The sequence below is a fragment of the Gigantopelta aegis genome, chromosome 7 (genome assembly GCF_016097555.1).
Source record: "Gigantopelta aegis isolate Gae_Host chromosome 7, Gae_host_genome, whole genome shotgun sequence".
In the NCBI taxonomy this organism is placed as follows: Eukaryota; Metazoa; Mollusca; class Gastropoda; order Neomphalida; family Peltospiridae; genus Gigantopelta; species Gigantopelta aegis.
The window spans coordinates 35,085,818-35,101,397 of NC_054705.1; the positions used below are offsets into that span (position 1 = coordinate 35,085,818).

Below are 15,580 nucleotides of genomic sequence, written 5' to 3' on the forward strand. Positions count from 1 at the left end.
ATATATATATATATATATATATATATATATATATATATATATATATATATATATATATATATATATTAAAGTGTAAAGGTAATAGTTACAAATGTCACATTTCACTGATAAAAACAATATTGAACTACTTTTGACCTTTTCTAGTCTATAAATTCTTCTAAATTATATCAAGTACTTCTTAAAAGACACAATCTCAAAGTTGCTAGTTTATATTTCGCTACTTTTATATTATAATTTATTTGTAACAAATAACTACAAATTAATCGTTAGCACATACATTCTTTGCACAATTAACTGAAATTGACACATTTAAATCACTTGAACATGTGTCACAGTTCTGTCAGTATTGAGTTCCAAAAACCAGCTATCTGTTATTCCGGGTTTTTTTTTTTTTTTTTTTTTTTCACAAATAAAGTTCAGACAAGTGTTACGTTCCAAAACAATCAGCTTTCTGTTATTTCGTTTTTCGACAAATAAAGTTCAAATACTCAAATAAGTATTGAGTTCCAAAACAACCAGCTATCTGTTCTTCCGCGGTTCTGTTTTTGCGTTTTTCAAAAAATAAAAGTTCAGACTAGTTGCGTTTTTCAACAAATAAAGTTAAGACAAGTGACGAGTTTCAGAACAACGTTCCAGCTTTCTGTTATTGCGTTTTTCGACAAATAGAAGCTCAGATCAGTGTCGAGTTGAGGAATGACGCAGCCAGGCTTAGCCAGCCCTCTGTTATCCGTATCAGATAACGGTAGAGAATGCCCGGGGACCACACGACATTTGGACTAAAAGTAGCTCCCCCTGCTCGTAAAGCGTCGTACACAACCTTGCAGCAGTTGGGGCCCAGAAGCGTGTAAGTCCCGCCGTTGATCCAGCCGATCCACCATTCCTCAATCGCATCCTCGTCCAGGTTAAGGCTGTCTAGATCAATGACCTTCGTAGGATATCCTCCTTCCGACTCTATGTCATCATCCAGAGTGTCTTGGCCATACCCGGTGACTAAGCCTGCGCCAAGTTTGTTAGCTTTCTTCCCAGAGTTCTTGTTGTCAGACGGCCACCAGCTGATGTATCTGCCGCTGGACAGTTCCAAGGAGGCATGGCCAATACGACCAGATCCCGGAAACCAGATGTTGACGTGCATGTCTTACAGATCTGAAATATATGTACAATGTATGTAGAAATTCATAGGCTGGCTTTTGCCTGAATTAAACGAAAATGCCCGAATCCGGAATATCGGTGTACTGGCTCACATTTTTGTAGGGGGACAGGCAGGCTTTTGCCTGAATTAAACGAAAATGCCCGAATCTGGAACATCGGCGTACGGGCTCACATTTTTGTAGGGGGACAAGCTGCGTTTTGCCTGAATTAAATGAAAATACCCGAATCTGGATAACAAACATTTATTCATATTAACTTTACTACCAAACAGCTATATAGGGTTGCAAACGAATCACTACGCATTTTTACATGGATTACAACTAATTTTGAGAGTAGAATGATGGAAATACATGGTAAAAATGTCTCAGGTTTGCACATTTTACTCCGAATATCTGTTTCATTTTTGCTCGAATTTGAGGTTTTGTTCCAGCACTAGGGGGTAGTTGCTACCCTCCCCTTCTCCTCCCGTCTCGTACGCTTATGTAGAAAATAGACCTATCATATTTCTCAATGACGTTTAAACAAACAATATAGTCCATGAGCGAGACCTAGAATTTTTGGAAAAAGATGCTAATTTCTGATATTTGCGGCTTTATAAACAAATTTACCGATTTTGAAAAATGGCCGCCATTTTTATATTTAGCTAGGCTTCTGAAATGGCCATCACATATTTTCATACAGTTTAGACATCAGGCGAACTGAAAACCATAGTGGTTTTTAGTCTCATTTTTGGTAGTCAAATTTTGTGCCTGGCTTAAAGGTTAATACTATTAACGGACGATTTGCAGTCTTAAAGGGAGATTCCTGAGTTTGCTGCATTGTAAGATGTTTCTCTTAAAGGGAGATTCCTGAGTTTGCTGCATTGTAAGATGTTTCTCTTAAAGGGAGATTCCAGAGTTTGCTGCATTGTAAGATGTTTCCGAATGATAAAATATTTCTACGATTAATTTAGAATATCAGTGTCTGTATATTCCATGTGTTTCTTGTCGTCTTAATATTTCTGCACTTTTTCGAAATGTTGGGAAATTGAGTTTGAAAGTTTGATGTGTTGGTATTACTAAACAATCTTTTATTACAAGGCACCAGGTATATCATTTGTATTTTTAACTTGAACACTGTCAATTGGGCATATAAAACTCGACAAAATATTAGCAAATACTCCAAAACAACAAAATAAGACTTTGAGATAGAACATAATAATTACAACAAATGAAACTTACGCAGTAAATTATTAGTAAATTTGCATTTTTTTTTGCTCAAGTCAGTAAAATGTATTTCTTTTTATTCTTAAGACTATCCAGAATTAGAAATCCATTGGTAGCATTTTTTTCAGTCATTTGATCATGGCGGCCATTTTGTGTCTATTTATATTTTTGAGGTCAATGAACTCATTGATAACATTTTATTTTGTCATTTGGGCATGACAGCCATCTTGAAATTCAAAATGGCCGCCAATTAAATATTCTTATATATATATTTACTCACAGTTGACCCACAACAATTTAGGTATCTGTTTACATTTATGAGCCCAGTGAATAAAGTTGTGAAAACAAAAATTGTTTTCTGACCTAAGCATCCATCTTGAAATTCAAAATGGCCACCATTTTAATATATTTTTCCATATTTCTCAACTCTCTGTTAACATAGAAACACAATTTTTATGTCTATATGTACATTTATGTAGCCATAAATTTATTGATGACATTTTTATAGTCATCCAATCGTGGCAGCCATCTTGAAGTTCAAAATGGCCACCATTTTAATGTATTTTTCATATATTGTAACTTCCGGTTATGGCAGAAGCACAATTATTTTTGTCTGTACATTTTTAGGATCAATGACTTAAAGGGTGACATTTTTATAACCTTCCTCCAGTCATGGAACCACGTTAAAATTCAAAATGGCAGCCAAATGGAGATTTAAAAATGGCCACCAATTTTATCATTTGGCAAATACTTTTCCTCCTAGTCCACATACATTTTATGTGAAATAATTGAAATATTGCATTACTAATGACTTTCATGTTATAGATTTTAAACTAATGAAATACAGGAACAGACCAATTGTAAACTGTAATTCACAATGACACATTAGCAGGGCTCACCCATTTAGTATCTGACTAATAGAATGTTGTTTAAATTAGCCACATTTTAATAATTTCTAAAGAAAATTAATGATTTTCCATTGTGACCTTTGATTAGGCATCTACTTCGTCTGTAATGGCTTGACGCCATATAACCGTAAAGAAAATGTGTTGAGTGCATCATTAAATAAAACATTTCTTTCCTTCTTTCATCTGTAATGGCATGTGTATTGCAGCAACCATCACCACATGTAGAGTTCTGTACATTGCAGGTTGTATTCCTTACAGGTTCATCTACCTGAACACTTATTGATACCACAGTTGCATCTGATCAGTTCTATCACAGCCTCTGGTGCAATTGTACCTTCAACCACGTTTACAAATATATCCTCCTTGATCCAACCATGGGTCTAGATCTCTAGATGTAGCATGGAATCCTAAGCTAGGATATTTGCTTGGAGATATGCTCTTTGGGTATGCTGTTATTAGATATTTGGCAATGTTTCCACACTTTGGTTTGGTGATGGTGTCATGAACTTCTATCCTCTCAGAATAGCTGCATCAATAGTACAAATGACCCTTGAGTTTAGTACCATATAGTACTGACCTCTTTGTATGATTCCTCAGTAATTCCAAGCTGGCTAAGAGCTTCGGATAAGCCAGTGGAGCTTTCCCGAATACATTCAATAACATTTGTTTGCATATACCATCAATTTGTCCTCTTGTGTCACTTCCAGTTACTACATGCGACCCTAGTAATGTTGATTTTCTTTCTGAACCCAGTTCGTCATCAATTAGTTGCATGTTGATCTGGTTGCGACTTACATCTGTACCGATAATTATTGGGATCAGTGTGTCTGTGATCTTCTCAGGATAAGAACCAAGTCTATGTCTGGTGCAGAAATTCACTTCTAATCTGTCATATATGTTGTCAGTGAACAGAAGCATTTCCTGCATGCTTTGATTCACTATTAGATGGTTACATGAGTGTAAGATTTATTTTTTAACACAATAATATTTATGAAAGATGACATCAGATATTTCCACTAACCCGGCAACAGATGTTCGAAGTTATCTGAGCACTACGATATCCAAACTATTGCAGGCCAAGATGTCACAATGACACATGCAAAAGCCTACTCCTATCAATGACATCAATTAGATATACAAATGATCATCTGATAATACATCTGGCATATAAAGTTATTTACTGATGTAAAACGCTAGTTACAGTCACAAACACAACAAAATATGTACTAAAATACCATCCTACCACAGGTGTCGGTACACAAGAAGAAGCAAACATGATCATGATTCCTCATACTTGTGAAGTAATTGGGCCAGGCAATGAGGTGGATTTCTACATCAAAGACACAGACTGTTGGGTTTTTATCACCATTAGGTTACACAAATAATTATATGTAAATCACAACCAGATCAACCTGCAAACATTGTATAATGAACTGTATCCAGATATAGACTCAGATTACCAGATGTTCGTGCTATAACTGAATATGACACAACAGGACAATTGGTGATGGTGGACATCAATAAAGATAATTTAATGTATTCACAGAAGTTCCACATATAAGTAACACCAAAGTCAGGTTGGAATCGGTGATGAACCATACAAAGAGGTCAGTGAAAATGTGAAGATTTTACTGCATGGAACCAAGCACAAGGGTCATTTCTACAACTGATGCAGCTACTCTAAGATGAAAGAAGTTCAAGAAACCATCACCAAACCAAAGTGTCGAAACACTGCCACCTAACTTTAGGGTATGAAAACAGCATACCCAAAGAGCACATCTCCAAGCACATTTCTGAACTCAAGATGCCATGCTACATCTGGACATTCTTAATCCATGCAAACTTGGTTGGGTCAAGGGGGTTGGTATATTTGTGACTGCTGTTGGAGGTGCAAGCTACACCAGAAGCTGTGGTAAAACTGATCAGATGTAATTGTTGTCAGTAAGTGTTCAGATAGATGTACTGTAATTTAATGTAAGCGACACAACCTTCAATGTACAGAGCGTTGCAAGCGTGAAACTGATGAGGACTGCTGCAATATGCATACTATTACAGATGAAGTAGACGCCTAATATGCCATTATGAATTACAATTTACAGTTGGTATGTTCCTTTATTTCATTAGTTTGTCATTGGTATTGCAATATTATAATTATTTGACCTAAAAATGTACTAATGAACACAAAAGTTGCATTTATATGTAGACTAAGAGAAAAAGTATTTGCCAAATGATTACAATGGTGGCCATTTTGAATTTCCATATGGCTGCCATTTTGAAGTTTAAGATGTTTGCCACAATTGGATGACTATAAATCTAAAGAATTAGATTCATTGACCATTGAAATATACATCTAGACAACAAAATTGTGCTTCTCCATTAACCATGAGTTGAGATATAAGATAAATGTATTAAAATGGCGGCCATATTGAATTTCAAGATTGTTTTCATGATTCAATGACTATATAAATGAAAACCACCCAATGCATGGAATACAGAAATGTACATGGACAAACTATTATGCTTCCACGTTAACCAGGAGTTGAGATATTTGAAAAAAATATATTAAAGTGCTAGCCATTGTGAATTTCAAGATGGCTGCCAAGATCAGACAACAATTTTCCTTTTTACAAAATAATAATCTGAGCTCATAGATGTAAACTGACATAAAACATATTTTTCTGTGTTTAATGGGAGTAAAGATAGAGAAAAAAATATAATGGAATGACGTCCATTTTGAATTTCAAGATGGTTGCCATGTGAGATGAATAATAAAAATGTTTTTTAATTCATTAACATAATATGTTTAAATAGACCCCAAAAATATGTTTCTATGTTAAATGGGAGTGGAGATATATAAAGAAATTATATGAAAATGACGGCCATTTTGAAGTTCAAGATGGCTGACATGATAGCGGTCAGAAAAAATGCTACCAATGGATTTCTAGTTCAGGTTGGTCATGGGAACATATGGCCAAAATTTTATTAACTTGAGCAAAAAAAAATGTAACCTTCAAAAAATGAACATAACTCCCTAGACTATTGAAAATTTCACATTTTTTTTATCCTGCAGCTTCCAGTAAGTGAAAACATATTTCATAAAGATCAAATATACTTTAAAGTTACATTCTCTGGTTACCATATTATAACAGCACGAATAAATATGAAATACAAGCTCAAATGCACTTTAAAAAAAACTTGTGTGTGTTCGCTATGAACGGAGATCGTCAAAAGTATACGCTTGATTCGTCGCCTGTGCCGCCATAGCTCGGCAAAGCACAAACGACAGCCTGTTGTCAGTTTCAGTTAACACGTGCGTTTGCCGATTTCAAACTGTAGGGTTCGTCTCAAAAAATTAAAAGAGAAATCTTGCGCTGTACGAAGAACGTTCGGTTGAGGATACGGTACTAGTCTTTCGTTAAAACCGGTTTGATCTTGACAACGTATTATCGACAATCGTACCTTCCTATTTCAGAATTAATATTTTATAAAGTGTTAGTAGAACTTTCAATGTTTAGTTTGTATACTAGTAACACATTAATCATGTATATATTTTAAAAATAAAATATACGAAAGTAGACAATGAACGTTTTCACTTCTTAATTTTACGTGTTAAAATCAACAAATTCAAATAAATATTCTTTCGTTTGGAAAGGGTAAAGTTAGGGGGGGGGGGGGGGGTTGTTTAACGATATCAACGTTAGAGCATATTGATTTAATAATCATCCGACGACATACAATTGTAAATAAAATGTGTTGAGTGCGTCGTTAAATAAAACATATCCTATCCTTCCTTCCATCTGCTGTTGGATGTCTAACATTTGGTAATTTTGACATATAATCTTAGAGAGGAATCGGGTGCATGTGCAGGGGGAGCGTATTGGAGGTCGAAACCCTTACTTGTCCAAGCTTAAAATAAAAATTGAAATGTATTTTCTGGGGGAGCATGGCCCCATATAAACTTCGCTCAACACAATCTATAACCCCAACTCCGCTGAAATCCCCGCACACGCGCCTTGGAAACCCGCTACATTTGTTTTTTTAGCAAGGGATCGTTTATATGTACCATCCCACAGACAGAATATCACATACCATGGTATTTTATATACCCGCCGATGGGGATCGATCCTAGACTGACAGCGCATTTCCAAAAAACACCTTTTTATGTCTAAGTAATGAATAAAAATAACATATAGTCTTGAAAAATGTTACGTAAATCGAACACAGTACCCTCTTCCTCTACCCCTAGAGCGTTACGTAATTAGTAACACCCCCTTACATGTACCGCGTATGCCAACAACTGGCCACTGTCAAAATTTCAAGACAAATCCCCCACCCACCGACCCCTAGAAAGGCGTTGTACCATACCTCTATGGATATAAATATGTTTTGGAGATATGAGACGACCCCTCAATCAAGACAGTTAAATTTGTAAAAAAATTGCGAAATCTCACGTGATCTCTTGTTGGGGAATTCCACACTTGTGATAAGCCAATGAAAACCGATATCGGTAGGAACCCGTCAAAAGTGTCCCACTTTCGAAATACTGGCTTTGTTTTTGACCTGGATAAGCCAGCGTAGTGAAACCAATGCGGAGTGCGGCGTCATATATGCACCAAACGTAATTGGATTTTCTGTTCTATATGCTTAAATAATAAAAATATTCCGGATACTGCTGCTTTAATAAACTATATCCATGTAATAAATATAATTTTTTTAATTTATTATTATTTTATTTTTTTTGCAGTGCAAACTACAACACTTAGTTATAACTCTGAAACGCATTAAATAAAATTAGTATTCTATTAAAACACGTGCTTTTAATAACTTATAAAACAAAAACAAAAGGCCAACTTCTGGAAACTGTTTAACGTTAATAGAGAAAACAGTAATATCATTTTGTAATTTAGTTAGGTTTATTTTTCTTTTGAATGGCTCTGGTGTCCATCAGTCTATAACGTTTGACGTCAACAAAATAACGTTCGAATCTTAAATACAAAGGAAGCATACTACATTTAGAAAACCACCACAAAAAAGAAGACAAAAACATAAAACAATCCTTAAACACATCGCAGAAGAAAAGGGATCCGATGGTAAACTCGACTGTAGTAAATAAGAGAAGCATGATTTAGATGGTGGTAGGTATAACTGTAACTATAACTGTAAACGTAAATGTAACTGCAAACTTTAACTATAGCTTTATCTGCAGCTGAAACTGCAACTGCAACTTTAACTAACTGTACCTATAATTGTGTCTGTAACTATACATGTCGGATGGACTGCATGTATGCCTTGTTATCTAACGGCATGAATTTAAGCATGGATTTATGATTTTGTCTTTTCTTAACTGTGGAATCGGTTTTAACACAGACGGGGTAGGGAGTTGCAACTTAGTGTTTTGGTTTCTTGCTTTTTGTCGAAGATTGCCTTCATCTTCCTCACCTGAAAATAATAATTTAAAATGTGCTACTTTGGTTTTCTGAGATGAAATACTGATCATTTTCAATTTTGTGAAGGGTATATCATGAAACTTTAGGCATTTTGATATAGACTGATAATCTACGAACATGTTGGCTTTCATTTGAATTATGACCATAGGCTGTACCGAATACACGAATAAAACTCAATGGGCTATAGTGCTCTTTGACCGTTAAGGTCTTTTCCTTCAATTTTGCTATGGAGATTATCTACTTCCAGAACTGAAGAGAGCTCTGGTTCACAAAAGTTTTGCTGAATAATTTGGACTCTTAGATCTGGCGATAAACTATTTCAATGCTGTGAGCTTGACAGAATTTCTGTTTTGCGTAACACATGAATTGGACAACAAAATAATGGTTGTTTTTTTTATCTCGGGGAAATCTGTTACAGACTTATCTAGGATTGCAATCAGTGCACTTGCCTACAACAACAATAAACTTGTCATGACTCGGGAACAAGTCAATGACATTTCAGCAGAGGATCCAAGAGGTGCGAATGACAATTTTTATTCTGAATACATTGTAATGAAACTTTGCATGTGTTTACTTTGACATTCCATTTTGATTACAAACACAATAAACTTGTTCTTGGAGATATATTTGTACCTGATTTCAATAGATTAAAATGACCGGTTCTGAACTTACCATCATCAAAGGATTTTGGTGTCACATGTCATGTTTGATAACATATGATTGGTCAGTTAAGATAGAACAGTTTAACATTAGGACCGAGTGATTATTTTGAGATAGAACAGTTTGTAACAGTAACAGTTTGCAACTGAAACCGGTTTCATCTTCAAGATTATAATGTCAGCTTTCCAATGATACCCATAACTCCATTTGACCCAATTTCGTCGAAAGAACAGTATAATTCTCAAGCAGCGATTTGTTTACAAGAACGCGGATGTAAGGCCGTAAGATCGAATCTCGTCGGCTCGGTGGTTAAAATTAATTTTTTTTAAATAAGTTTGTTTTGTTTAACGATACCGCTATGATTTATTATTTATCGGCTATTGGATGTCAAACATGGTCATTTTCACACAGTCATAGAGAGGAAACCCACTACATTTTTACATTAGTAGCAAGGGATCTTTTATATGCACCATCCCACAGACAGGGTATCACATACCACAGGCCTTTGATATACCAGTCGTAGTGCACTGGCTGGGACAAGAAATAACCCAATGGGCCCACCAACGGGGATCGATCCTAAACCGACCACTGGACTACGCCCCCACCCCCCAAGAGGGTCGTCTTAATGTTTGTAAAAAACACAAACTGGATTTTGTCTTCGCATAATTTCGCACACACGAAAAAAATCTTTTTTTAGGAAATAAAATAAAATTTAACCTAGTACAAATATTAGAACGACCAGAAACACGTTTAATATACAGTCACTAACATTTTATGCAGAAAAATATATTTGATATGTAATTACAGTCGTCAAAAAAGTCTCTGTTAGTCGATAACATCTTAAACATTGCAGCAAACTTAGGAATGTCCCTTTAAAACTTAATTCTGGTGGAATTCTGTTACCAAATATAGGCATAGCTGACATTGTAGTTTACGGAAAGTATCCCAGGTGTGTCAAGGTATCTTTCCCACCGCAGTGTAATACATTATTAACCTTTATCCGTGTACAAGGAATTAGGTACCCAGTTGTCAAATGTGACACTATTTCATTACATAACTGCCTTGTCACCACTGATCATAGAATATGTACAAGTCGTAGAAAGTTAAGTTTGTTTTGTGTAAAGAACCGACGTTCGTAACTGCGTGAATCTCAATATTGCCTTATTTTCAACAATGCTTAGAAAACAAAAGAGATCGTTTGAGCTATTTTGTTTCTTCTTTTTTTTCACAGATGAACAAAACGACTGTTTATACGTTAGTTGTTAATATTAAATTAGCAAATGCTATTTATTGTTTACAATTGTATGAAAGAATGTGAGGAATTCCCCCATCCGGTTATGCCCGGCGCAGACGAGCGTTTTTTAACGCATGCATCTTGCGTTAAAAAACGCATCTGTACGAATGCAGTAAAAACGCATCGTGTGCGACCCCCTCTGCGTTGCGTTTTTTAGCGCTGCGTCGATTTTTCAAATATCAAACATGTTTGATTTTAGACGCACAAACGCATCCGTCTCCTGCCGCATCCGTCTAAAATCGCACATGTGCGCCTACTTGCGTCTGCGTTGCGTTCACATTTTTATATTGACCAATCATCTGTCTATTCAGTAACATGCCTTTCGAAATGGCCTCTCCAACTGACAGTTTAACAAGTAACAATTACTGGTTTCAGTGATGAATAGAACTGTGAAAACAGACCCGACCATTAAAAATGACTAATATGTAAATGTTTCAACACAAATAATTTCCAACTGCTCATCTTTGAAACAATGACTAGGTATGTGTAATTAATGACATTTCTAAATAGATGAAATTAAAAAATATAAATTATTGCATTCATTGTACTATGACCAATAATAATAATTAAAACAAACAATTATTGTGAGATAAGAAAGATTTATATCGTAATAGTATATTGTACATAATGTTTTAAATGAAGTTTATTATGTTTTAAAATGTATTAATAAATTACATTTAATCTTTGTTATTTTTCCTAGAGTAAAGTATAAATAAATTAATTAATAAAAGAAATCGTCAGTGAACGTAGGAACGCATCGCAGGTAGGCGCACACGAGACGCATCCATGTGCGTTGAGTCTGCGTTTTTTTTAACGCAGACGCATGCGTTAAAAAACGCTCGTCTGCGCCGGGCATTAGTGACGGAAATACCCGAAACTCAGAATGGGAATTCCCCTTATTCCGTGTATTAATTTCCTGAAGAAAGATTTTGATTGTTATTTCAAAGTATTTTATACGATAAGATAACATACGATAACATAAGATAATATAAACCTTATTGCACATAAAGATTCCACATATGGAACTGGATGCAAAACATGTATGCTATTTACAACATACATGTGTATATGTTTACATGCACGGCACAGACAAACAGGGTATTAAACTAATAGTGATAGTAAACTAAGTATTGATTAATACATGTATAATCATAAACAAGTTTACATACTGCACCTGCACAAACAGTCTTAGTTATAAATATAATAAATTTATGCATAGACATTTTGCGTCATATCCAGGTCATATGAGCTTTAATTTATGAAACTTAGTCCCATAACCCGGAAATATTTTTTCCCCAGGAATTGAAAATTCACAAACAGCGATAACAGCCAGTGATGCATACTGGACTTTTAGTTTAAACCGGTGACACAATATCCAAATGTTTCGCATTCAGGTAAATACCTGTGTTTTCTCTGTAACCCCCACCCCCAGCAAAAACAAACAAACTGAAATTACATATTACAAAATCCACACATAATTAGCTCTCTCTCTCTCTCTCTCTCTCTCTCTCTCTCTCTCTCTCTCTCTCTCTCTCTCTCTCTCTCTCTCTCTCTCTCTCTCTCTCTCTCTCTCTCTCTCTCTCTCTCGGTCGGTGTCTAGAATCGATCCCGTCGGTAGGATCAATGGGCTAATTCTCATTCCAGCCATTGCACCACGACTGGTATTTTAAAGACCGTGGTACGTGCTATCCTGTCTGTGGGATGGTGCACATAAAAGATCCCTTGCTACTAATCAAGATGAGTAGCCCATGAAGTGGCGACAGCGGGTTTCCTCTCTCAATATCTGTGTGGTCCTCAACCATAAGTCCAACGCCATATAACCGTAAATAGAATGTGTTGAGTGCGTTGTTAAATAAACCATTTCCTTCCTTCCTTCCTTCCAATAGCTGCTGATTAATAAATCGATGTGCTCTAGTTGTGTCGTTAAACAAAACAAGCTTTAACTTTAAATCCTACGATCTAGTGTCTTGAAATCGTGCTTTCCGCTACAGACTCTTCCTGCTTATTTAACTAAAAAATGTATACCCAGTGGGCACACTGCCGTTTTTAAGACGTCTATTCTTGGTCATGTTTAGGATGCATATTTTAGACATATTTTCTTCATCGTATTTTGGTCGTTTACACGACGCGACTTTACTTGAAAGCTACATGTTTTAGACGTCTATTTTTTGGCATATTTGGGATGCATATTTTAGACATATTTTATTAATTAGTTCTGATATCCATATCGATCATAAACAAGTGAATAAAGACCTTTTTTTTTTTTTAAATTGACATGCATAATGGGATATATTTGAGATTTCTGTAGAATGAGCCAGAACATGTTGATAAGTCATGCACGGTACACGTACGTAACGACGCGCGCGAGTTTGTGGTAACTGTGTCAGCGCATGCTCCGACATTTTGACTGAATCGTGCAGTTAGCGCACGCGGTGTAACAGTCTCGGTGAATTTTTAGCTGTTTACATTGGAATAGTGTTGGTAGGTATGTCACCTTTATTAATAACAGTTATCAAGTTAATTACCCATAGAATCAGATTAAGTACAGATGTATGTTTGACATTGTGCCTTAAGATGTACAAGGCGGACTGAATGTAATTAAACTTTGAATGATAATATCGCCGATCAAATCCGTCGCCATTTTATAGGTTTTTTTACTGTGATTTTGTTCCGGTTTTCGGTGATCACATTGGAATCTGTGGTAGTCAGGGAAACAAGCACACCAATCTAGCAAAGTGCCTGACCTTTGTTTTTAAGCTTGTTTTTAAGCTTGTTTTAGCACCTTTAGGTTATAATATATAGATACAAAATCGACAGATGCCGGTTTGGACAGAGTCCACTGTATATATCTGGACTGAACCATTAAAGGGACATTCTCGAGTTTGCTGTAATTTTAAAGATGTTATCGACTAACAGAGACTTTTTCACGATTGTAATTACATATCAAATATATTTTTCTGTATAACATATTAATGGCTGTATATTAAGCGTATTTCTGATCGTTCTAATATTTGTACTAGGTTAAATTTCATTTTATTTCCTAAAATATGTTTTTTTTCGTACGTACGAAAGTTTTTGAAGACAGACTCCAGTTTGGGCTTCTTACAAATATTAAGACGACCAGAAACACATTGAATGTACAGACACTGATATTCTAAGCAAGAAAATATATTTAATATGTAAGTTTAATCGTAGAAATATTTTATTAGTCGGAAACATCTTACAATGGAGCAAACTCGGGAATGTGCCTTTAAAGAACATTAACATGTTTAATTCTCAATAAATAAACTACGACAATTGTTAACGTGTTCGTATTGTGTATTTTTCCAAACTGATCAATATCTTAACATTTCAGAGTTTGGGTTTAGATATAACACTCTCCTGTACTTGGGTCTGTGGTATAAATCATAAAATTGCCCCGGGATTCCTGCCAAATACAGCCCCTCATCATCCAGTCATGAGAAGTGTGATATATCTCACAATTGTCTGTTTGAAAGACGTAATAACAACGTAAGAAAGATGCCTAAATGGCATAACAAAGATGTCTAAATGACGTAAGAAAGATGTATTAAGAGACATTTCTAAGATGTAATTAAAACACGTCTAAAAAATGCGTTGAAAAAGATGGCCTCGGTGGCGTAGTGATTAAGCCATCGGACTGCAGTCTGGTAGGTACAGGTTCGCAGCCCGGTACCGGCTCCAACCCAGAGCGAGTTCTTAAGGGCTCAATGGGTAGGTGTAAGGCCACTACACCCTCTTCTCTCTCACTAACTACTAACCAACTAACAACTAACCTACTGTCCTAGACAGACAGAGCCCAGATAGCTGAGGTGTGTCCCCAGGACAGCGTGCTTGAACCTTAATTGGATATAAGCACGAAAATAAGTTGAAATGAAATGAATGAAAAAGACGTAATCAAAAAGACGTCTAAAAGGCATATTATAAAAGACATCTAATTGACATATTAAAAAGATGTCTAAACGGCGTATTAAAAAAGACGTCTAAAAGATGTAATTATAAAAGATGTCTAAAAGATGTAATTATAAAAGATGTCTAAAAGATGTAATTATAAAAGATGCCTAAAAGATGTAATTAAACGACGTCTAAAAGACGTAGAAAAAATATGTCGAAAAGACAGTAAAAATTAAGATTTGACGGTTGTTAGACGTCGTCAAAAGACGTCTTTTTGACGTATATTTTATGCAATTGTGCCCACTGGGATAACTTGCCATATATGGCCAACAATAACATATAATCGTCACAGAACATCAACGAATTTGAAATGAATTAATTTACTTTCTCCAAGTTATAATATTATTTGTAGTTGTCTACAACTCACCTTATTGGGACCCGAGTCAAGATATTAATGATCTGACTTAGCAGCAGGGACGTTTTTACGGGAGTTACCTGTATGGGGTTTTCAGTCGTTTGTGTCATGATATTTGTAATATACGGGTTTCGATTTCCTGATGCCAGTTCAGGAGTGCGAGTGTTTTTTTTGTTTTTTTGTTTTTGCGCCTAACTTTGGATGAATGTGCTCTAGTGGCGTCGTTAAACAAAACAAACATACCTTTTTTTCTCCAGAATCGAGATATTATTTATCTACTCAAAGCAACTGTTGAACAGGTAAGTTTTAAGGACAGCTACGTATATGGGGTTTTCCAGCGTTTACGCCGTGCTATTTTTAAGTGTTTCGATTTCCTGGGAATCATAGTTTAGTCAAGGTGCGCTTACAAGAACATGGATGCAAGGTCGTACGGTCAAATCTCGTCGGCTCGGTGGTTATATCTATCTATCTATCTATCTATCTATCTATCTATATATTAAATTTAAATTTAACGACACCACTAGAGCACATTGATTTATTAATCATCAGCTATTGGATGTCAAACATTTGGTAATTGTGACATATAGTCA

General features: G+C 35.5%; 1 protein-coding gene across 3 annotated transcripts; it reads right to left on the minus strand.

The window, feature by feature from the left end:
• Positions 1-265: 265 nt before the first annotated feature.
• LOC121377519 lies at positions 266-15,335 on the minus strand. 3 transcript variants are annotated; one of them, XM_041505540.1, is made up of 2 exons: positions 15,234-15,335; positions 266-1,143 (listed from the first exon to the last, which is right to left on the minus strand). In XM_041505540.1, the coding sequence occupies exon 2, from the start codon at positions 1,130-1,132 to the stop codon at positions 671-673; it is 462 nt and encodes a 153-aa protein (XP_041361474.1). In that variant the 5' UTR covers positions 1,133-1,143; positions 15,234-15,335; the 3' UTR covers positions 266-670. The 3 variants fall into 3 exon arrangements, with proteins under 3 accessions (XP_041361474.1, XP_041361475.1, XP_041361476.1); XM_041505541.1 differs by lacking the exon at positions 15,234-15,335 and adding an exon at positions 15,003-15,093; XM_041505542.1 differs by lacking the exon at positions 15,234-15,335 and adding an exon at positions 11,833-11,897.
• Between the last annotated feature and the right edge of the window lie 245 nt (positions 15,336-15,580).

Coding starts and splice junctions, on each gene's coding strand:
- LOC121377519 (XM_041505540.1), bottom strand. CDS start 1,132: ATGCACGTCAACATCTGGTTTCCGGGATCTGGTCGTATTGGCCATGCC.